The following is a 24053-nucleotide window of genomic DNA, read 5'->3' as shown; positions in this document are numbered from 1 at the left end:
CTTAAATAATGTTTTTGCTTAATGTTATAATTTATAGGAAAGAAAGTATGTAGTCATTTTGTGGAAGGATGCCAATAGTGCTCGGTTTCAGGCCCCAAATTCCTTCTCTTTGATGGGAGGAAAAGTGCCAATGCTGATGTTTTTCAGGGACCATTCTTCAACCATCAGTGTTCCTTCATGCAAAAGACCCGGAGTAAAGGCATGATTGTTTCTGTTCAGTTCCATAGGGAAGGTGCATTGAACAGTTGAGTCTTTTTATTTTTTTAACTTTTATTTTAGATTCAGGGATACATGTACAAGTTTGTGATATAAGTTAACTTGTGTCATGGAGGTTTGTCATACAAATGATTTCACCACCCAGGTCCCAAGCCTAGTACTAAATAGTTATTATTATTTTTTTGATCCTGTCTCTCTTTCTACCTTCCTCCCTCAAGTAGACCCCCGTGTCTGTTGTTCCCCTCTTTGTGTTTATGCATTCTCATCATTTAGCCTCTAGTTATATGTGAGAACATGTATTTAGTTTTCTGTTTCTGCATTAGTTAGCTAAGGACCACACTTTGAGTCATTATTAAAAACTCAGTGGAGTTTATGAAGCCAACTGTAATGTGAGTACTTGGGGGTTGTGAGGTTTAGTTGTCAAGGTCTCTGTTAATCAAAATTTATTTCAAATTGAATTTCATTGAGAATCACTTTAAAGTAACGTTATCCACCCTTTCTCAGAGCCAGTCACAAGCTGAGAACCCTGGAGCCCATAGCCATACTCACAATGGTCCTACAAAGTTATCTGCAAAATACTTGACACTTATTTGAGTCTTACATGATAATATCTTCAGTGAATCCAGTATTAGAGTAACTGTTCTTATATTCAGCATACTTTTTGTGATTGCAAATGATGACCTACCAAAAATCTCCTAAAAGTAGTTTGCTGACAGGTTATAAATCTCTATTGTGCTAGTTATAGTTGATGTTAATCTGCCTAGTTATTATACACCATAGAGTTGATCTCTGATGAGACAAAATTAAAACTGTTTATTGATGGATCTTATTGATTTGTTTCCTCCACAAGACAGTGAGGAAAATCTGTGAGGGCTAGAGTCCATCTGGTTTGTGAGTCTTTGCACTGTCACTTTTCACATGGTTAAAATTTCCCCAGCCAAGAGGTTTCAATAGGCCCACTAGGCTGCAAGGGAGTTGAAGCTGAAATGGTGCCTCATGTCCCTCTCTCCTGATTTTGGAAGTCTTCAAGACACCAAATCCTCCCTGCTCCCCGAGCACTTGGCAGTCTTCGACAAGGTGATGAGACAGGATAAAGAGCGCTCTTCATGGGTTCCTTCCTGACTCCCACTTTAGCACAGGTAAAGCTCTAAGAAGTCCTGGTGAAAAGAATTGTTTAATTTTATTTTAAACACTATTCCTAAGCTTATTTGACAAGAAACCCACTAACATTCTACAGAATTAGTACTCCACTGAACATGCCTTTGGAAGCCTTCATTATCTGACTTCTGTCTGGCTCTGGCAACCTTTTTCTCTAAAAAGGTTTTGGTGTCTGCATATAGGAGTGTGTATAAAATTTTTATTTTACTTTAGTTAATTATTATTACGTAAATGAAGAGATACAAGGTCTCACTATGTTGTCCAGGCTGTTCTCAAACTTCTGGCCTCTAATGATCCTCCCACCTCCACTTCCACAGTGCTGGGATTACAGGTGTGAGCCACTGTGCCTGGCCTAAAAACTTTTAAATATAGTTTGGATATAACTCAAATGCCTAAAAATTCCCTTAGGAAATGGAGGGAAAGAAGACTGGAGAAGAGATTTCAATTTATTTATAAGACTAATTTATTTTCTAATGTTTGCTTTCATTCTGGCATAGAAACGTTAATAGCTCCCTCTTCCAGCTGCTGTCATGAGTAAAGGTACTATTCTTTGTGGTCCTCCTATTCTCTGACTACGCTTTTGTTATTTGCTCCTTTATAAGTAAACCTTCTTCCAATTATCCTAATTTGAGTGTGCCATCTGTTTTCCTACTGACACACTAGTACTGCATGTTTACTATGAGACAGAAAGGGTCTAGGTACTTTAGATAATTTAAATCATTTAATCCAAAAATGTAGCTACATCTATTAACTATATTTTATAGATGAAGTGACTGACGTCAGAGAGTTTGGATAACTTGCCTAAGGTCACACAGCTAGTTAGCAACATGGGTTTGGAGTAAACCCAAGCAGCTTGGCTCCAGAATACCTGATTTTAACCAGTATACTACGCACTCTCTCAAATAAATGATTTTGACTATATAAGATGAAATATATACAGCATTTACAATGAATGTAATAGATAAATATAAATCAACATGGGCAGATCTCAAAAATCTAAGGTCGAGGCAAAAAGACAGTTTCGGAATCATTGTATTTTACATATATTTTAAAATAAATACACAAAACTAACTTTAGATTGCTTATGGGTACATGTGTGTATGTGTTTGCAGTAAATTATAAAAGGTTATTTCAAAGCAAACTAAGTGCATCATAATGGTTTTCTTGATAATGGAAGAAAATGTGTCTAGCGAAGAGAAAACAGGAGATTTCAACTTCACCTACAATGATTTATTTGTTTAAAACCACAAAGTAATGAAGAATCTGGGAAAAAAAAAAAAAAAACAAAATTTGGCAATTTTTGATTCTAGGTCATGAGTACATGAATGTTTGCTATATTGCCCATTGTACTAAAACAAAACACTTTTTATAGCTCAATTCCAAAAAGCAAACAGCAACAACAACAAAAAAATTAAAGAAATACAAATGTGAATAGTAAATAGAAGGTGAAGGCATGGAGATTAGATATGAAAAAAATTCTTTAAAGAACTTTGGCCATAAAGGGGAGGAGAGAGAGAGAGGGAGCTGTTTTTGGTGGTAGGGGTGAGATTAAGGATGGGTTCTTGAAGAAAGACCGGAGCATGTTTGTATGATTATAGTGAATGAGCCAGAAGGAAGGGAGAAATTGATAATGAAGAAGATAGAAGGGGATTACATAGAAAGGAGAAAGGCCCTATATCTGTGAGCAAGGTTATATATATATAGTAATAGAAATGTGAAGGTGCTTGTTTCTGAATGATTCACCCTGAAGTGAAATGTGGAACTAGGCTTTGAGAAGAAGGTATGACACAGTCATTTCAGCAAGTGGGAAAATGAACTTAGGTGGAATTGCTGGGGAGGGCCAACACCCACTTGAAGTTACTGATCACAGATTTAACATGAAATCTGTCTCTCCCGTGTGAGAACCTATGTGATTCTCTTTAAGAACGTTTAGTTGCTTGGTGAAATTAGCTTTAGGTTTTGCTGTAAGAATACATTGGAGGAATCAGGAGTCAAGGGAGTATTTGCAAGAGTAATCATACTCTAGTCCAATGGAGCCCAACTATGGGACTAAAGCAGGGAAATAAATAGAAGAGGGATTTGAAGACTAGTGAGAAAGTCGAGTTCAACTGATTCGTTATGTGATGAGGTCAAAAGTTTATTTTAATGGGGCTACTTGATCAGTTAATCTCAAAGAATAGGAGACGATGTCAGAAAATGGAAGGTTTGGATTTGAGATCTTGGCAGGTGGAGAAGTTTCTGGTAATGACAAAATTCTGAGTGACTCTCTGGTGGAGTGACACAAAACTAATCAGAAATTAGTGTTTTTAAATCCATGGTGGAAATGTTGACTGAAGGGAGATTCAGAGGGGTTCACCCTGAATACAGATGACACAGTGAATGGAAGAATGTGATACAGCAGTTGAAGTTCTGGAAACACAGGAGGAAAAAACAGGAGGGAGAAGTTAGTTTTGTTTTATTTATCTTCAAATATGGATTAAATAAACAAAAAGTTTTGTTTTCATTGCATAACCAGAAGCCTGGATGTAGGCTCTCCAGGCTGATAACGGCAGCCACATAATGCCAACAGCCTCCTTTCATCCCTCCTCTAAACCATCTTTAGCTTGTGGCTTTTGCCCCCATGATTGCTGCCTCATGGTTACCATGATCATCACCAAGTTGTCATTACAGTCAGCTAGAAGGGAGAGGAGGAGGACAAAATGAGAGAGCCAGCTGACTCTTCCCCCATTTCAAGTGCGTTCTTACAAATTCTATCCAGTATTTTCTGTTTACACCACATTAGCTGAAACCATGTGATGTGGCTAATCTTAGCTTCAAGGGAAATTTAAGTTTTAATTTTTCCCTTAAAGCTGAGCATATTGTTGCTCCATACAAAATCAATTTTGTTTTTTGGAAAAAAGCAAGTAATACGTAGCAACTAGAAGTATCTGCCATGTGTTATATCCAGGGCATGAGTTTTAATGGATAAATTAATTTTGTGAAAGAAAGGAGGCTTGTTAATCTGAAAATAGCTACGTATAGCAAAAGGGAACACTAGATTACTTTTTGGTCCTGAGATCCACAAGATACAAGGAAACAAAATTGGATTTATTTTTTCTTATTTGAGGCACAGTTCAATTTCAGTTGAGTCCAGGAAGTGGTAGAAATGAAAAGAGAAGAAGAAAAAGATAGGGAGAGTCAGCTAATTCAGAAAGACAGGGATATAGAAGGGCCAGTGATATGGATATGACAGAAAAAGGAATTGGAGCAAAATAGTGTGAGATTAATAGTTAATGAATAGTGAGGCTTTACTTCTGCAGGTGCCAGAGGTAAACAGAGACAAAATGCAGGATAGTGTTGATCCCCAATAGTATATTGGAGGAGGGTGTGTATTATTTTGTGGCTGTGGCCTAGATACTTAGGTTAGTGGTGTAGTGGCTCCCAGGATAGCTGTCCCCTCGACATCTAGGCAGACCCATGACAGAGTTATGAGGAAGCCTGATCCTCAGGCTTCACTGGAGCTAAGATGCTGTGTGTCAGTGCCAGGCATGCCCAGCAGAGTTATGGAGGTAGTGTTTCGCACAACAGCACATGGGCAAGAGAGGTGGGTTATCTGATGAGCCAGTGCCTGTGCCTTGTTGCTTTGAGAATCAAGCCATGTATTTAGATGTTTTGTCCATCTGGAAAAGCCTTTCTTTTCTAGTCCTCATTAAGACAATACTTCTAGGCAATGCTATTATATTTGTGGGTATTCCCATTTACTTAATTAACTTACATATTATTTCAGTAACAGAGATTTACTTATACAGGCACTCCAGTCTACATGTTCTGAGGAACCCAAAGGCAAATAAAACATGTTCCCTATTTATCCTCAAGAAGCTTAGTGTATACCAAGGAAATAAGATGCAATAGCTGTAATCACCCAGACTCAAAAAGCCCCAGCATGTTAGAAATGGAAGGGAACTTAGAGGTCATCTATTCAAATCCCTCATTCAGACACGGGAACCAAAACGAAATAAAAACATTTGTGAAGAAGGAGATTAGGAATTGCAAGACTAATCCTCAGTCCAAAAGATCTTTCTTATTTTGTGGAAAAGGAATTAAGTCTAAGACATTTTGGCTCAGAAAGATCAAAAAGGACTTTGTTTTGAAAATGTCCTTCAGTGCTACATTGGATAATATTTGTAGTGAGAACATGGACTTACAGAATGTTCTTCCAACAGAAATTATTTGTCAGAGGAGGATGCCGTTCTCCAGGGAAAGGGACAGCTTTTTCAATGGCCACTACTGACCTTGAGGATAAATAAAACATTAGAGTAATTATACCAGAAAAGCAGCTCTCACAAAACTATGATGACTGCTCTTTTTAGAAACAGAGTAGGACTCCTTGTTTTTAAATATTATCTAGAGGCAAAAAGCATGGAGCCTGAACCCAACTCTATCCTGCTTCTCATATATCCTATGTGGTGAGAGATTCCTGGGATTTCCATTAGAATAATCTTATTCTATAGTTGTGTGGGGTTTAGATATGGTGAGGCCACCCCCCAGGGAAAATTCTATCAAAACATTTAATAATGTAACAGAATATGGGTTTTCCAGTCTCAATTGTTTCATAAACCAAGCAAAAAGAGCTAGTGAGAATCCTTCTAAAACTTCTATGCCTTTACCACCGCCTCAACTAAGAAAACTGGAGTTACCAAAGAATCCCCCAGCCCACTCACCTTGTGTTCCCTTAATAAATTTTCTTAGAATCATCATTTTATTCATTTTATTTTCCCTTCGTCTCAGAATGGACCTACACATTTGCAAACCTCAGCCTTCCCACTCCAGGCACTCTGCTCACATCTCATTCTCCTATTAGAAATAATTAAACTTATGGCTCCTTAAGTTAACATATCATTTCTCTCCTTCCAATCACCCTTAACCTCCTGAAAAAAAAAATCTTTGCTCATTGCTTTATCTACCTGAACTCCCATTCACTAGCAAATTTCTTACAAATGGAGTTCTGTAGCCACAACTTTTCTGACATCATTATCTTCAAGGTATTTTTTCAGTCAACTAGCTTAGATAAACCTGAATCAAACAGTACCCATCTCATTGTTGTTTACTCCTGGCTTAATTCATGATTCCTAAATGCTCTTAGCTTGGGTGTTCCATATGCATTCCACCACTCCATTCTCTAGATTCCCACCAAGACACCAACATAAGACCAGCTTTAAAAATCCAGTGTATACAGTAGAGCCAGGCATAGCCAATGTAGACTATAGCCAACCATAGTCGCACGCAGTCTACCTTGGGGAAAAACTCTTACAGGAGGTAATTCCATGAAAGATTAAATCCTAGGCAGAAATTAAAAGCCATGAGTAAACTCAGGGTCATGGGGAACAAAATTTAAAAAACAAGACAGATAATTTCAATAGCAAATCTTTATTGAGTGTTGACTTTGTGTAAGGCATTACTGTTATAGACACTTTTAAACACTGTCTCCTTTAACTTCACTTTATAGAAAATACCAAGGTGCTCAAATTTTAAGTAATTTGCCCAGTGTCAGTTAGAAAGTGATAGAACTATAGTGTGAATTAGACACTTTCTCTCTTTCTTCAGTCCATATTCTTAACCACTGTACTATATTGCCTCCTATAAAGTCACTGGAATCCTTTAAAAGTGTTTAAAACTATTTCAAGGCAATTAAGCATGGCTATTATATCCATAAAACTAGAACAAGAATAGTTACTCAAAAGAATCAAATAGAAATCTTAGAAGTAAAATGTATAGTCATTAAAATGTTTAATTCAGGGCCAGGCACAGTGGCTCACGCCTGTAATCCCAGCACTTTGGGAGGTCGAGGTGGGTGGATCATGAGGTCAAGAGATAGAGACCATTCTGGCCAACATGGTGAAACCCCGTCTCTACTAAAAAATACAAAAATTAGCTGGGTGTGGTGACGTGCGCTTGTAGTCCCAGCTACTCGGGAGGCTGAGGCAGGAGAATTATTTGAACCCTGGAGGTGGAGGTTGCAGTGAGCTAAGACTGCGCCACTGCACTCCAGCCTGGCACCTGGTGACAGAGCAAGACTCTGTCTCAAAAAAAAAATGTTTAATTCAGAAATAATTGATAATTTTTTAATAAGAATAAAGGCATACAGCCTGGCATGGTGAGTGGCCCATGCCTGTAAGCCCAGCATTTTGGGAGGTCAAGGTAGGTGGATTACTTGGGCCCAGGAGTTTGAGACCAGCATGGGCAACATGGTGAAACCCTGTTTCTACTCCAAAAAGTAAATAAATAAACAAATAAAACAAAATTAGTTGGGCATGGTGGTGCATACCTGTAGTCCCAGTTACTTGGGAGGTTGAGGTGGGAGTATGACTTGAGCCTGACAGGCAGAAATTGTAGTGAGCTGAGATTGTATCACTGTACTCTAGCCTGGCTGATAGAAAAAGAAAAAAAGAAAAAAAAGAAAAAGACCCACAAAAAAAGAAAAGAAAAAGAAAATTACAGTTGTAATCTTAAAATCAATATCATATTTAATGAGGAAACACTAGGAAATATCCACTAATATCAGGAATAAGGCAAAAATATTCCTTTCTCTATATTGTATTATAGATAGTAGATAATATAATCAAGGAAACTCAATTAGAGGCATAAAATTTGGTAAAGAAAAAAAGCCATCTCTTTGCAGAAGTCATGACAGCAGGCTTCAAATACTCTAGAGAATCGACAATAAAACTAACTTAACAAAAATATAATTCAGTAAGGTATCATAATATACAATCAATAAGAAATTAATTAGAGGACATATGGTAGAGAAAATCCCATTTATAATAGAAGGGATGAAGATTAAATACTTAGAGATAAACTTAACAAGAAACGTATAAAACCAACAAAAGGAAAATTATAAAACACTTTTGGCAGATATACAGGAGACTCAAACAAATAGTAAGACATTCCTGTCCTTGGATAGGATGACTCAATATTATAAAGATGTCAGTTCTCCCTAAATTCATTTATAAATTTAACACGATCCTAATAAAAATTTCAACAAGCTTTTTTTTAGGGCATTAAATAACTTGATACTAAGGTTCAACTTGAAAAGAATGAACATACATTAATACCTAGACATTAAACATACTACCGAGCTTACATAATTAAAACAGTATGCTACTGGTATATAAATAGATAGATATACTGGTGGAAAACAATAGTCCAGAAATAGACTTAAGTATACATAGAAATTTACTGTAAGATAAAGATATTCTGTAATTTCAATTTGTATTTCTTCTTTTCACTCATTATTTAACAGAAAGGTTTTGAATTTCCAGGAGGAAGAGCCTTTTTGGTTTTGCTAATCACATTTAATTTTATTTCATTGCAATCATAGAACACTGTTTGTAACATTTCTACTTAACTGGACTTACTAATTTTCTTTTTGAATTGTTATACTCTCATTTTCTGTGAATATTTCATAGGTATTTGAGAAGAAGTTAGATTCTCTATTAGCAGGCTGTGGGGTTTGATATATAACCATAAGAACTATGGGTGGGTGGGTGGGGGTGTGTGTGTGTGTGTGTGTGTGTGTAGTTTTGACTATAATACTTATTTTTTGTCCTCTTTCTTGTACTAAAAATAAGTCATGTCAGTCTCTGATTATTAGAGTGTCTCTATGTACCAGAAAGGTAGTTGCTGTGTTATTTGTGCAGAAATATTTATATTTAATACTTCCATTTTAAGTTGTGGCTTTTAAGCCTGAAAAAGTATTTGCTTTTGTAGTGTTCAATACATTTTGGCTTGGATTTATCTTCTGTCAAGTTTACTTCTCTTGCCTTCTTGTTGTTCATGTCGATTTTACCCTTGCCCTTTCTTTATTTTTAATCTTTCTAAATAACTTGTTTTAAGTATGGCCTTTGTATACAGAATATAGTTGGGTCTTCTTACATTTTTTTTTTGTTTAATGGAGATAGGATCTTGCTCTGTTGCCCAAGGTCAGAGTGTACACTATCATAGCTCCCTGCAGCCTTGAACTCCTGGGCTCACGTAATCCTCCTGCCTCAGCCTACTGAATAGCTGTGACTACAGACAGGCATGTACCACCATGCGTGGCTAACTTTCTTAAAAATTGTTTTCATAGAGATGGGGTCTCACTTTGTTACCCAGGTTGGGTTTTATTTGTAAGCCTAACTAAAACTTTTCTTTTAATGAAAAATTTATGCATATCTACATTTATTGATATAACTTATATGTTTGGTCTCAAAATTCTGTCACATGTTGTATAATTATGTGTTTTTTCTTGATATTTTCTATATTTCATTCTCTATGAACTGTTTATTCTTTGTTCTTTAATCTTTCTCTTTTTTTTGGTATTTAGGAGGATTTATATCTGTTCTAATGGTTACCTTTGTCATATACTTTACTTCATGCCTTTCATCTTCTGTTTTCTTATTTAACCTGTTATCTGGTTTATCCGACTTTACTGGTATCCTTTAACCACTCCTACAACAATGATCTAATTCTACTTTTCTTTTCTCCTTTCTCCCATTTTTAGTTTCATTATTTTTATAAAGAATTTTTGAACACAATATTAAAAAGCCAAATAGTAAGATTGCTTAAAAAATGGGAATATACAACTAATGGAAGAAAAATTACAATGGCCAATACGTATATGAATAGAAGCTCAAGTCCCCTAGTAATTAGAAAGGTACAAATGAAAATGACATGGTATTTTCTGCCTGTCACTGGAAAAAACTGAAGCTTGGCAAGTGATGCATACTGGGGAAAATGAGGCTCTCATACGGTTCTGTTAGGAGTCTCAATTGGTCTGATCACGTGATAATGCTGTAGTGTTACACCTCTCAGCAGTTGTTCCACTTCATGAACTATATTTTAGATAAACTGCTCCAGGAGACAGATATAGGAATATTAATTTAAGTACTTTTGCCAGAAACAAACCATTAGAAATGACCTAAATATTTAACAATGGATCTGTAAAGAAATGCAATTATATTTGTATACGATAGAATTATCTCCAGAAATTAAAAAGCATAAACTAGAGGTATAGACTTTACACCTTCTATGTTAGTACTGATGCTTTTTAATCCTAAACAATTTTATTTTCATTTATATGATCAGAGGGTTTTCTCTTTGAAATAGCAAAAATAATACCACTTATCTCATGCTTTCATTGTGAGAATGAAATGTGTAAATATATGAAGTGTTTTATAAAGTGATGGATACATAGGAAATATTCTATAATGTTAGTTGTCATTACAATCTAAAAATGAAAAACAAAAAAATTGTAATCTTAAATGAAAAAAGATGTGGATTATATTCATATAAATCAAAACACATACAAATAATTACTATATACTTTTTATGAATCCAAATTATCTTATTTGTGCTGTACCTGAGACTCAGCGCTTTATAAACAATAGAAATGTATTACTCACAGTTAAAGCCAGGAAGTTCATGATCAAGGCCCCAGCAGGTTCAGTGTCTGATGAGAGCCACTCTCTGCTTCTCCAAGATGGTGCCTTGTTGCTGTCTCCTAACACGGCAGAAAAGCAGAAGAAAATGAACCCCCTGAAGTCCTTTTATAAGGGCTCTAATCTCATCCATGAGAGCTTCAACCTCATGGCTTAATCACCTCCCAACAGCCCCATCTCTTAATATTATAACATTGATTATTAAGTTTCACCACATGAATTTTGAGGAAAACATTCAGATGATAGCACATATGAATATGAGGACATTAAAAAATGATCTCTAAGACCAGACACCAAAATCATAACAGGTACTGAGTGTGCTGAAAGTGGAAAAACAATGGACATGGGAGTCCTCTTTTTTTTTTTTAAGAAATAAAAAGGCAACATTAACTATATACTTTTAATAACTCTATATTGCCTTAGTTTCTGCTGCTATAACAAAATACCCGAAACTGGGTGCTTTATAAACAATAGAAATTTATTTCTCACAATTCTGGAAGCTGGGAAATTCAAGATGAAGGTGCCAGCACATTCACCAGGACTATATTTAATATAAAGTCCAGGGATTTTAGTTTTATCCATTGCTACTTTATTTCTTTAAACAAAAAAAGCCATGGAAGCAATATCACAACCTATTGACAGCATACATTTCTGGGTGGCAGAATTATAAATTGAGCTTGCATATTCTTTAAAACATTTATCAGAAAGAAAGAGAAATCAAGCAACATGAAGGTGAAGACCTTGCCTCTGTTTACTCCATGTGCTCCTGGCTGGCTTTGGGGTGAGACTCTTACTGCTATTAGGGACATTAGTTAGTGAGTAGACGCTTGTTCACCATCGATCACATAGTCCCAGAGGTCCCCACATTGGAAGTTATAAAATGCATCACAATAAATACATTACCAATAATAGTTAAAATAAAGACACACATGATTTAAGGAAATGAATTAGAAATGAATCAGAGCAGTTGTGTGGGCAGGAGACCCTTTCATCTGATGAAAATGTTCAGTGTCTCACTACCTCCACTTGCACGGCTAACTTCTGCCTTCTGTAGAACTGTAGCATCTAGCACTTTGGAGCCCAAACCCCTATGGCATCCTCCAGGGCAGGTATCTCTTTGAAGCATCCCCTGAATTTCTTCCCCTGTTTCATTAGGTACCACTCCTAATCACTCCTTTTCACATTCCATGAAGAGGTGATTGAAATCACACAGAATATGATGGCTTCTCTTTTTCTTTGCCATTATAGATTTATACCTTTTTCATATATTTACTGTCATTTTTGAGGGATTCTCAGGAGGGAAAGGAGATTTCAAAATAGTTAATTTATTTTTTTAAAGACTTCAAATTTATCTTACCTAGTATACTCTCTCCTTTTACCGTGATTAAAAAAAAATCACATAACAGAAACTCTATCCTCTTCGCAGATTTTTTAAGTGTACAGTACAGTATTGCTAACTATGGGTGCAATGTTGTACCACAGATCCCTATAAATTTTTCATTTTGCATAACCGAAACTTTATACCTATTGAAACTTTATGGAATAGCAACTCCTGCATTTCTAACCTCTAGCAATCTCTGTTTTACTTTCTGCTTCTAGAGCACACTCTTTTACATGCTCTCTGGCTATCCCATCCTTACAAAGTTTTAAAAACAAATAGGTGTTGGATTTAGTATTATTTCTACTGAATTTTACATTTTGGGTTCTAGTCCATCTTTTAGTAAATTGAGATAATTTCTATTCTTGGATAGTCCATCACATGAACTCCTCTGGGGCAGTCAGAAATATGCTTTGATTTTTAACCCTTGCCAACACATTACCCTCCATTGCACTACATCATTCCTGGGGTTTTTCTTTTCTATATTATTATCTCCTCAAGGCTTCTTGGTATCAAATAGTGATTTAGACTCTTGTCCCAAGGAGTTTCTTCTACAGGTTTTATATTTCCATTATTAGATTTAATGGTCAACAACAGTGTCCACATCTCTCAAAAATGGTAATTAATTGATTTGCTAATGTTTACTCAGTCAGTAGATGGCAGAACTTGGACAGTTGTGTTAACCTCATTCAGTATTTACAGATGTCTATGTGCCTGACATTATGCTTAATGCTGGAGGTACAAATGTGATTGTATCAGGATTTCATATATATATGGCTGGACATGGTGGCTCACACCTGTAATTCCAGTGCTTTAGAAGGCTGAGGCAGGAGGATTGCTTGAAGCAAAGAGTTCAATACCAACCTGGACAACAAAGCTAGACCCTGTCTATACAAAAAATTTAAAAACTAGCTAGGCACAGTAGCACGAGCCTTTAGTATCTGCTACTTAGGAGGCTAAGGTGGGAGGATCACTTGTGCCCAGGAGTCTGATGATGCAGTGAGCTATGATCACGTCACTGCCCTCCAGTCTCCGATCTGGGTAACAGAGCTAGACTCTGTCTTGAAGACATGTGGTTGTGTGTGTGTGTGTTGGTGGGGGGGAGTGGTTTAGAGTTATGGCTTTCAATCTTTTTTGATTACGATCCATAGAAAAAAAAAGTATACTTAATGACCCTGTGCATACTTACATATTGATCATTAAAGTCAAAATTTCAAGAAACAATATTTTCTATATGCAATGTACTTGGATATTTGTCTGTTCTATTTATTTCATTAAAAACATCAAGTCATAATACACTGCATTGACTTTACAAGCCACTAACAGATGTTGATCAACCATTGTCTAAAAAGGGTAGGTAAAAAGGGAGTCATTTAAAACAACTAATTTCAAATAATGGAGAAAATTATGAGAATAATATTTAATTCCAAATTCAGAGTTTCTCTTACAAATTATGCAGTGCCACTTGTTTTTAGCTTGAACTCATGCCTACCTTTTAGGCAGTTATATTTACAGATTAATTTGTGAGCACCCTGGGCCCTGACAGGACAAGACATAATTCGGGTAAATTTTGGTAAATATTCAGGTAAATATTCCTTGAGTGATAGGAGGCAGGAAAAGTTTGAAGGGGAAGGGAAGACAAGCCTAGGCAAGGATGGCTAGGGTGGGGAGGTCCAAAGAATTATAAAGCATTAGTCATCCAAGTAAAGAATAATCAGAAGACCACCTACAGAATTAACAGAGTTCAGGGGTAGTATCATTATACTCAATCCCTATTCAGATTTTGGTGTATGATCTCCCAGATCACATTTTTAGTACCTTCACAGACATATGGATTCACAAAGAGCATATAGTAATTATTCATATTTGTTTTGATTTATATAAACAGTAATCTCGTCTCTCAGCTCCATAAAACCTTGCCTGGTGCCCCCTGAAGGCTCACAACATCCCAGACCGGCCTCCATCACTCACTTATAATGTGTTTTGGGGTCTTGAGGTGAGGAAGCTTTTTCTTTCTTCTCTGAATACCTAGCATCCAGCTGAGTGTCTGGCATATGGTAAGTACTCACATACACATTCCTTGAATTCCCTACATCTCAATTTCTTTCACTGTGAAACAAAGTTGGGCTAAACAATCTCCAGGAGCCCTTACAGTCCTAATAATCTATGATTTTGACCGATCTGAAGTGCTCCAAGGCACTTTGCTTCATGAGAAAGCTCACCTCTTCCCTGTCACTGGCCTGAGATTATGAGTTCAAACAATAAATGGCCTGTGCACAGTTTAGGGTCTAACCCTGCCGTGTCCGGTCAGCAAGAGAGTGTTGGGATAAGCGCAGATGAAAGCCTTATGCCACAGCAGTGCCTGCAGCAGAGAAAGGATTCCCTTCTCCACCTCACGCCCCACTGCTGCTGCTCACCAGCCTGCAGTTTCCTCTAAGGCTCCGGATTGGCTGGAAGGGCAACAGAGGGCTGGGAAAGAGCTTCTATATATGCCTCAGAAGGAAAGGCATCCCAGACAGTTTTGAAGTTTTCAAAGACTGGTTCTGCTGTTAAGAAGTTGTACTTAAGGCGGAGGAGCTAAGCCACCTGCCAAAATGTGCAAAGGACTTGCAGCTTTGCCCCACTCATGCCTGGAAAGGTGAGAACCAAGTTATTGTGGTTTAAGAGATGGAGATACGGAGAGTCTTTACTCACGGGAGCAGAGGTAACAGAGGTATTGTAGTTTGTGGCTAAACTGAGGTGAAACCAGTGCTTGTAGACTGGGTATAGTCTCTTCTCTGTAAACAATATAGAGATTTTGAAAGATCCAAGCTAGGAGATTTATACAATTACAATATTTCATACACCATTTAATATCCAGAACATCATTTCCTTCAAGGAGATGCCTATTCTGTAAGTGCTTATTCTGAATAAAAACTGTATGGTTAAAAATATAGATTCCAACATCAAACTGTCTAGATTAGAATCCTGGCTCTACTACTTCTTGTGTGGCTTTGGGCAATTTATTTAACCTCTATGTAGCTCAGTTTCCTTATCTGTAAAATGGAGATACCGTGTTCTCTACCTCACAGGCTGGTTATGAGGATTGAATGAATTAATGTATGTGAAGCACTCAGAAGCATGTCTGGCACCTAGTAGGACTGTATAAATGTTAATTTTTATTAATGTACAGGGACTGGAAGAGGGAGGCAGGTTTGCCTTGAGGGAGGAAATTTCCCATTGTTCTTTGTTCTCTGACCTCATTAGATAGAAATAGCTGGATGGCTAGACAAAGAAAAAGCCCTTGGGACGCAGGGGTTATTTATTAGCTAGCATTCTGTTTTAGCTAAATGCATCAAAATCTTTGATGCTCCCTGGTTGTCCCTAGGCTGGACAATATTCTGGAGGGAATCCTAGGTATTCAGGCTAAGTAAATAGAAGAAGAACAAATATCTTACTTGTTAGAAAACTTAACCCAACCATCCTATCTGATGGAGAGAAGTAGGGATGCTTCTCCTCTTATTAAGAATGGATTTGATTAAATTGGGTTCGATTCCTCATTATTTAAAGTGAATAAAGGAGATCCTTGTGCAGATTTTCATCCCATATGCATTAGGAATGTTTGTCTTGGAATACTTTGTTGTTTAATGGGCTATCTATGACTTCTGTCTCTTACAAGCTCAGATCTTCTTTTTGATAACTTCCACTCTAGAAATAATCTAAAAATAATTTCAAGGTGATAACATGGTAACATATAATTTTTTTTCTCCAATAATACTATCTAGTAACTGAATGTGAAACCTCCAGGGAGCTTTACTCTCTGAATAATGGCATTCAAACTTTTTTTATTATGATCCATAGTAAGAAATATAGTTTACCTAATGACCTTGTGCACACTTACATATTGATAATTAAAGAAAAGCACAGCATATTATTGTTTTTAAATTTACATAACAGAAACTTGTAGCTATTAAGTTGTAGCAGTTAGATCGTAACTAGGGGGTCAATATTGTCTATTGTACCAACCTGGGGAAGAGGATAGGGTGGATACTATCTATTGCTATCAGCCTGTTCTTTTCTCTTACCTACTGTACAGAAAGCCTAAGAAACAGGGAGAGCACAGAGCACTGAAAGGCACCCAAAACTCCTTGAATATGAGAAAATGTATAATTATTTCCTTTTTCATTTTTATAACTATGAGAATTGCAACTTGATTTTAATGGATGATTTTAGCCCACTTATTCTTTGAAATTGTGTACCTCATGTAGTGAATAAATCTTGCCTTATTAATAGGTAAACAGTTGACTTTAGAATGATTGTAATATCAGTTTTCCAAGCATTTTGTGATTCTACGACATATTGCTTGGCGTTTGGTGAAAAATCTATAGAATTTCTGTTGAAAATTTGCCATGTTAATTATTTTGCTCTATGTGTTCTCATAACTATGCATAATATTTATGGAGATATATAGATGGAACATTTCTTTCAATGATTCCTATTACTGTATTATGTCTGATTCACTAGCAACATTAATATTGGATCATGTCTTTTAATGCACAGTAAATTCTTATGCACCAGGACATAACTCACGTTCATGTATTAAAGAGTGGCAAGTGGTAAAGAAACAAGCTTTTTCCCCTCATAGATTCACTGAATCTTTTATTTACCGGAATGTGGTAGAATACTGCAATTTTTGTGCACTATTATATATTATTTCATAATCTGTTTTCATTGTAAATAGGGTAATTGTAATTTCTAATTATAATGCTGTTGAGAAGAATGTTTTGGAGAAATGGAATTGTGGAGCTGAGAAGCTGTTAGCACGTTCCCATGGAAAGGGTCTAACACTGTCTAACCTAAGAGGAAAATGATACTTGAATAAATGCTTCCGAACCTGCTTTCCATGCTCTAATCTCTGACTCCCACCTTCCTCCCCCACACCGCTCCTGCCTTTGCATTTCTTCTCTCCAAGCCACAAAAGGAACATGGGTATGCTTCAATGCTTAGACAAAAATATTTAAAAATTCATATCAAATAAATTAGGGCAGCAAATACACATTACAAAAAAATCTGCTTTAAATGAAAAGCTCTGCTGAAGAGTCCAGTTCTAACTTCTATATGGCTTTAGAAATACAATTCAGTTTACAAAAAGCTGAGAAGCATACCATTATTTATCATAGTGGAAAGAGTACGAGTTATGGAGTAAGGTGCAGACTTAGTTTTGTCATTATCTGAATTTGTGTCCCTGAGCAAGTCATTTTACTTTCCCAGGACTGTATTTTCTAATTTAATAGGTAAAAGTTCAATTCATTGTTCTCTAATATGTTTTCCAGTTCCAACATAATGTAAACAAAGTGAGGTATGCACTTAGTCTGAATGACTACTAAGAGATATAATTAAAGGAAAATGTTCCTGATTTGTTTTTCTGTAAAAGTTTGAGAGCAGGTGGGACATGCTGGCTCATGCCTATAATCCCCTCACTTTGGGAGGCTAAGGCAGGAGGATCCCTTGAGGACAGGAGTTTGAGGCTGCAGTGAACCACATTACACCACTATACCCCAACCTGGGTAACAGAGCAAAAGCCTATCTCCACAAATCAATTAATTTAAAATAAGAATAAAGTTTGGGAGCAATGAAGAATCAAATAATGAAAAATAATCAAGGACCCAGTCCTGTGGTGAAACCACTGGGCCATGGCAGAAGCAACATGCTCAGTGAGTGATTCTAATGCTGATTCATAAGAAAGCATTTATAAGAATAATTTACGTCATGTAAGGGGAATTTTTTTGACAGCAACTCTTCATTAGTAAAGAATATAAAATAATTTTTTTTTACAACAAAAAGACAAGTTTTTTCCATAAGATTAAAAGGTGGAATATATATAATGGGTGAAGATAACCAAAATCTGCAACATAAGGTAAGAAAAACTTCAATAATTAACAAGACACATAAGGAGAAATTTAATCCTAGAAAATATTCCTTTCTCAATGTCTAGAGAAGCTTTCAGCCAAAGTCAACTTTGATATATTTGTATAAAGTATTCTTTATTTTTAAAGAATATTGCTCATTAAAATTTTAAGTAGGCCTCACATACTTTTATATGTTTAAAGAGACAAATAATCCAAACATCTGGGTAATGAATAACCGTAAGCATTCAGTTTCTACCCTCTGGCATATTGAAACCTGTACTCTATGGGTGAGAATCTTACATGGTCAATGAAAAAGAAAAGAGTTGTGTCAATTGAAGATCTTATTTTTACCTATGATTTTCACTTTGAATTTTAGGCTTCTTTTGAAAATTTATTCTCATAGTCTGTTGCATTTCTCTAAACAAGTTTAAATTTTAAAGTAAATATTGCTTTTTGGGGAAATGGAAGTATTATGAAATAAAAAGTGTTACTATTGGCCAGGTGCATTACTCACGCCTGTAATCCCAGCACTTTGGGAGGCCAAGGTGGGACGATCACTTGAGGCCAGGCGTTTAAGACAAGCATGGGCAACACAAGAAGACCCTATCTAAAAAAAAAAAAATCCCACAAAAATGAGCCAGGCACAGCAGATTGCACCTCTGGTGCCAGCTGTTCAGGAGCTGAGGTAAGAGGATTGCTTGAGCCCAGGAGTCTGAGACTGTAGTGAGCTTTGATCACCACCATTGCACTCCAGCCTGGGTGACAGAGTGAGACTGTCTCTGAACAAAGAGGGTTATTTAAAAAATTAAAATACTAATAATTGCACTAGTTGCTTTATATTATGATGACAACTTTGAATTTTAGGCTTCAAATTGTGTGCCTATGGTTATTCATTGCCCAAAAGTTTGGATTGTCTCTTTAAATATATAAAAGTATGTGAGTTCTACTTAAAATTTTAATGAGCAATAGTCTTAAAAATCTAAATATCATTATAAATAAAGCAATCAGTGCCGTTTTTAGTATTTTAAAGAGCTACAAGCCCTCTGCTGCTCTAGGTGACTGGCATAGATCTGATTTCTGTTGCAGACTAAAAAGGCTGCTAAGCGTATTATGTGTTTAATCCACAGTTCACACAGGGGCTTTTGTCCATCTCGAGGGTGTGTCAATGCTAGGAATTTCAGAAGCCATAGAAAGTAAATGAGAAAGCTGATTTTCAAACATTTATTATTTTTAATTTTATTTTTCATTTGTATGTTTTTAAAAATTTGTTTTTAAAATGTATTATTATTTTACTAAACAATCAGTTTTTCCCCACCTTCTCTGATTTATGTGGGTCAAATGTGGACAACTTAGAATAGAAAGGCAGCTTATAAGCAGAACTACTAATGAACTAATCTTCTGAGATTATTAAACCTTTGAAAGCACTAGATTGAGTCAAGGTACCTGGGTTTGCAGGATAAATAAATACAGCCTCTTCCAAAGGGATGAGCATATCCTTGGGCTAACTGTAGAGAAAAGGTAAGCACCAAGTGTATTAAAGACTGGCAATTAACTTGAACAACTGATAGCTCAACTGGAATGAATTGAGGAGCATCAGAGAAGCCTGACAGAGGTCATAGCAGAGCCTCTGGTTGGGTTTAGGATCATGCTTGCTGAAAGTATGAATTTCAAGCTTACTATAGTTGACATTCTAAAGATGTAATTGAAAACATTGCAGTGAAACTTTATAATGTTAAGAAAGTGAGTGAACTATCTAATAACATTTGGAGGGGATCACTAAGAAAAAAGGTTTATTTTGATTCCTACTGATGAAACAGTATCAATTATTTCTTTGGATTGCCTTTCAAACATGTGTACCTGCCTTAGGCATATGGATGAAAGACCTATGCCCTGCTCCCATGGAAATTTAAGCCCAGTTAGGGAGATAGATAAGAAAAAATTAATGCTCAGTGTTGCAATCTACTATGAAGGAATATATGCATAAAGTGCTAAGAAGCACAGAAGTTGAGGTAGTAGATGGGGCCCCTGGAGCTTTTGGTGGATAGGGAAGAATTTACAAGGTTACAAGGATGATGCTTGAACCAAGTCTAAGAGGATAGAGGAGTGCGCCTGGTCTAGGCAGGAAGAGGAGAGAAGAAGAAGACCATCTAGGCCAAGGGGACAGGGCTGTATGAGCAGAGACTCAGAGATGAGAGGGCACAGACAATGTGGCTGATGTTATGACATCTGTGCACGACCTGTATTATCTCTCAGAGGTCAGCAAGGAGGGAAAACTCTGAGTTTCTAACCACAGTTAACGTCTTGGGCAACACGTCCTTCATATGGTTCTCTGGGAACTTCTCCAGTGCTTATCTGTTCCCAACTCTGAGGATGGAAGCGATTTATTCAGGGGAAAGATGGTCCTCCCCTTTGCCTAAATAATTCAATACTAAAAATACAGACTGTATTTGGCATATAGTAGGCAACAAATAAATATTTTGTTGAAGAAATGCATGACTGAATTTACAGCAAATAGAGACAGGAGCACTTTCAGGACAGCCTGGTCCTTTCTCTGCTTTCCTTGGGTGTTAGGGAGACCAAGAACAGCATCAGTGGTGACGTTTTAGGCCACAATGGGAAAAACCGTGTGTGTTGCTAAATAGAGGTGCCTGCTATGGGAGGAGTGGGGATTAGGAGAAAAAGAAAAGTAAAGGAGACTGCATTTCTATAATTTCATGAGGAAAACCGCATTAAAGAGGTGAGTCTTCTTTTGGCTGCAATAATGGTATCCCTTAGGTGAGCTCTAGGAAATTGTACTGCCTGGGTTGTTCCTCACGCAGTTACTGTTGAAGCTTCTTTAGTGAATTACATTCTGTATTCTAGCTAGTTGTCCCGTCTATTCTGTCTTTCATTTAGTCTGGGTTATGCTGAATCATCAGATATCAATTCATAACACTTTTAGATGCCAGAATCTTGTATTTTGAAACATCCCTGAAAGGTTATCTTCTTCCCTGCAAGGACTACACACTATTACAGCATAGATGACATCTAGGGACAGAGTTTATTTATGTCTCTGGAGCCAGTGTTAATGGTGTTTGTCTGTACTGCTGGCCAGAGAGCAAAGCGGCTAAATTTTAATTAATTTAGTCAGGATCAATCATTAGTAACAGGAACCAGAATATGGCTGGAGGCCAGAAGATAACAATTTCCTATCTCTTTCCTCCTTTAAAGTTCCAATCAGTTCTCATATAACATTGCATCTGCATTACTTTGAAGGCAGAGTCACCCAGAGGATAAAGACCAGTGAAAGCTTGATTGCTTCTGACCATCGGAGAAAGTTACTCTTAAGATTACAGGATTCAGGAACAGGAAAGAAAATGTGCAGAGTAAGGAAGGATGTGAGCTCACAGTCTGTGCCCTCCCTCAAGACCAGTGCTTGAACTGCAATATGGTGGGGTAGAAAGAACAGTGGTTGTAACTTTACCTCTATTTCTTCCTTACTGTATGAACTTTGGGAAGTCACCAACCCTTTTGAACTTCATTTTCTCATTGGTAAATGAGGATATTTATCTTGTGGGGAAAAGTGCTATAAGAAATAAATGAAATATTATAGTAAGTTGACTAGTTTTAAGTAGAAGGACCCCTATTAAATAATTAATTTCCGGCTGGGCGCAGTGGCTCACGCCTATAATCCCAGCACTTTGGGAGGCCAAGGCGGGTGGATCATGGGGTCAAGAGATCGAGACCATCCTGGTCAACATGGTGAAACCCCGTCTCTACTAAAAATACAAAAATTAGCTGGGCATGGTGGCACATGCCTGTAGTCCCAGCTACTCAGGAGGCTGAGGCAGGAGAATTGCTTGAACCCAGAAGGCAGAGGTTGTGGTGAGCAGAGATCGTGCCATAGCACTCCAGCCTGGGTAACAAAAGTGAAACTCCATCTCAAAAAAAAAAATTATTATTTTCCTTTCATCTTTCTTATCCCCTTTGTAGATAGTGAAGAAACATAATTTAAATCAGCCAATTATGTGCCAAGGCCTTTGATAATACTTACTCCTTTTTATCCTTCCTCATCATAACCTCATCTTTTAAAAAATAAATTTATAAAATAGTACAGTATTTTTAAAATACTTTATTCATAATTTTTTCAACATATGTAGATTTTAAAGTATTATTGTTACTTTTGTTTCAGTAGTTTTTGGGGTACAGTTGGTGTTTGGTTACATGAATAAATTCTTTAGTGGTGATTTCTGAGATTTCAGTGCACCCTTCACCCAGGCATTGTACCTTGTATCCTATACACAGTCTTTTATCCCTCATCCCCCTTTCAGCCTTGCTCCCTGATTCCCCACAGTCCATTACATCACCCTTATGCCTTTGCATCCTCATAGCTGAGCTCCCACTTATAAGTGAGAACATATGATATCTGGTTTTCCATTCCTGAGTTTTTCTTAGAATAATAGCCTCCAGCTCCATCCAAGTTGCTGCAAAAGACATTATTCATTTTTATATGCAACACGGTGTATGTATGCCACATTTTCTTTATCCCCTTACTAGGTCAGTGGGCGTGTAGGTTAGTTTTATATCTTTGAAACTGCAGATTGTACTGCTATAAACATGTCTGTACATATGTCTTCATATAACGACTTCTTTTCCTTTGGGCAGACACTGGATTGGGATGGCTGGATCAAATGGTAGTTCTACTTTTAGTTCTTTAAGGAATCTCCATACCATTTTCCATCCCACCAGCAGTGTAAAAGTGTTCCCTTTTTACCACATCCATGTCAACAGCTATTGTCTTTTGACTTTATAATTATCAATATATATTTCTTCTTAAAAAACATATCAACTCTTTACAAAATAATAGACTCATTAAAAACCATGATCATACCTAAAAATCAACAATAATTCTATAATTCACTGAATCTCCAGTAAGTATCAAAATATTTTCTATGCTCTTTTCTCAGTTGGCTTGCTTGTATTAGGATCCAAAAGTGTTCACATATTGAGATTTCTTAATCTTTTATCTCTCTTAGTCAACAGGCTTCCTGTTTATTCTTTCTTGCAATTTATTTGTAAAACACTGTCTTTTTAGACTAAAGCATAAGAGGCTATATAACATGTGGGAAAGGTGCTGGATGGAGAATACAGGCATCTGAGCTGTAACATTGGCTTCTACTACCTACTAGAGGGCAAGTTATGAGGCAGTTCCCCTCTCCAAGCACCGCTATTTTATTTGTAATAGGACATGATCTATTATATGATCCTTTATATTCCTTCTAGCTCTAACACCTTCTTATTCTGAATTGGGACACCATGTATTTTGAGAAAATATTCCATTTATATTCTAATTTCTTATTTCATCTAAGTCATATAGGAAAGGCTGGGAAACAAACTTTGGGATGTAGCTTAAAGGAAGCAATCAATTAAATATGTACGATTTTCTTCCCATAACTTAAAAAAATCTCAGTGGACTCAATCAAGAACCTCATGTTTTACCTGGTGCGGTGGCTCACACCTGTAATACCAGCGCTTTGGGAGGCCAAGGCGGGCGGATCACAAGGTCAAGAGATCGAGATCATCCTGGCCACATGATGAAACCCCGTCTCTACTAAAAATACAAAAATTAGCTGGGCGTGGTGGTGTGCGCCTGTAGTCCCAGCTACTCAGGAGGCTGAGGCAGGAGAATCGCATGAATCCAGGAGGCGCGGAGCTTACAGTGAGCCGAGATCGCGCCACTGCACTCCAGCCTGGTGACAGAGCAAGACTCCATCTCAAAAACAAAAACAAAAAAAACATATTTCTTTAAAAGACTTGTGATGACAAGTTCAGAATATACTCCCAATTTGTGAAAAGTATATATTAACAGGCAGTGGAAAGTGACTCTATTTTGGTGAACTCTATGAAGACAAAGGATGGTCTCAGTTTCTTGTACAATTTGAGGATGAATTAGAATCTGAATATAACAGTTTATGATGG

General features: G+C 36.8%; 1 protein-coding gene and 1 long non-coding RNA gene across 2 annotated transcripts in view; one reads left to right on the top strand and one right to left on the bottom strand.

The window, feature by feature from the left end:
- Positions 1 to 4470: 4470 nt before the first annotated feature.
- Positions 4471 to 24053, bottom strand: part of LOC135272322 (uncharacterized) — a 50609-nt gene continuing 31026 nt past the window's right edge. The window contains exons 3-4 of the long non-coding RNA XR_010340482.1: positions 10751 to 10891; positions 4471 to 6692 (exon numbers count right to left, since the gene is read on the bottom strand). This is a non-coding gene — a long non-coding RNA (uncharacterized LOC135272322). The remainder of the gene's footprint in view (positions 6693 to 10750; positions 10892 to 24053) is intronic.
- Positions 14710 to 24053, top strand: part of RGS5 (regulator of G protein signaling 5) — a 56360-nt gene continuing 47016 nt past the window's right edge. Inside the window, exon 1 of the mRNA XM_012468888.2 lies at positions 14710 to 14845. Within this exon, the coding sequence (XP_012324311.2) occupies positions 14802 to 14845 (44 nt within the window). The 5' untranslated portion in view covers positions 14710 to 14801. The remainder of the gene's footprint in view (positions 14846 to 24053) is intronic.

Source organism: Aotus nancymaae, unplaced genomic scaffold, assembly GCF_030222135.1.
Source record: "Aotus nancymaae isolate 86718 unplaced genomic scaffold, 86718_ANA_hifiasm-v0.15.2.pri h1tg000108l, whole genome shotgun sequence".
In the NCBI taxonomy this organism is placed as follows: domain Eukaryota; kingdom Metazoa; phylum Chordata; class Mammalia; order Primates; family Aotidae; genus Aotus; species Aotus nancymaae.
This window is presented reverse-complemented; position numbering and strand designations above follow the sequence as displayed.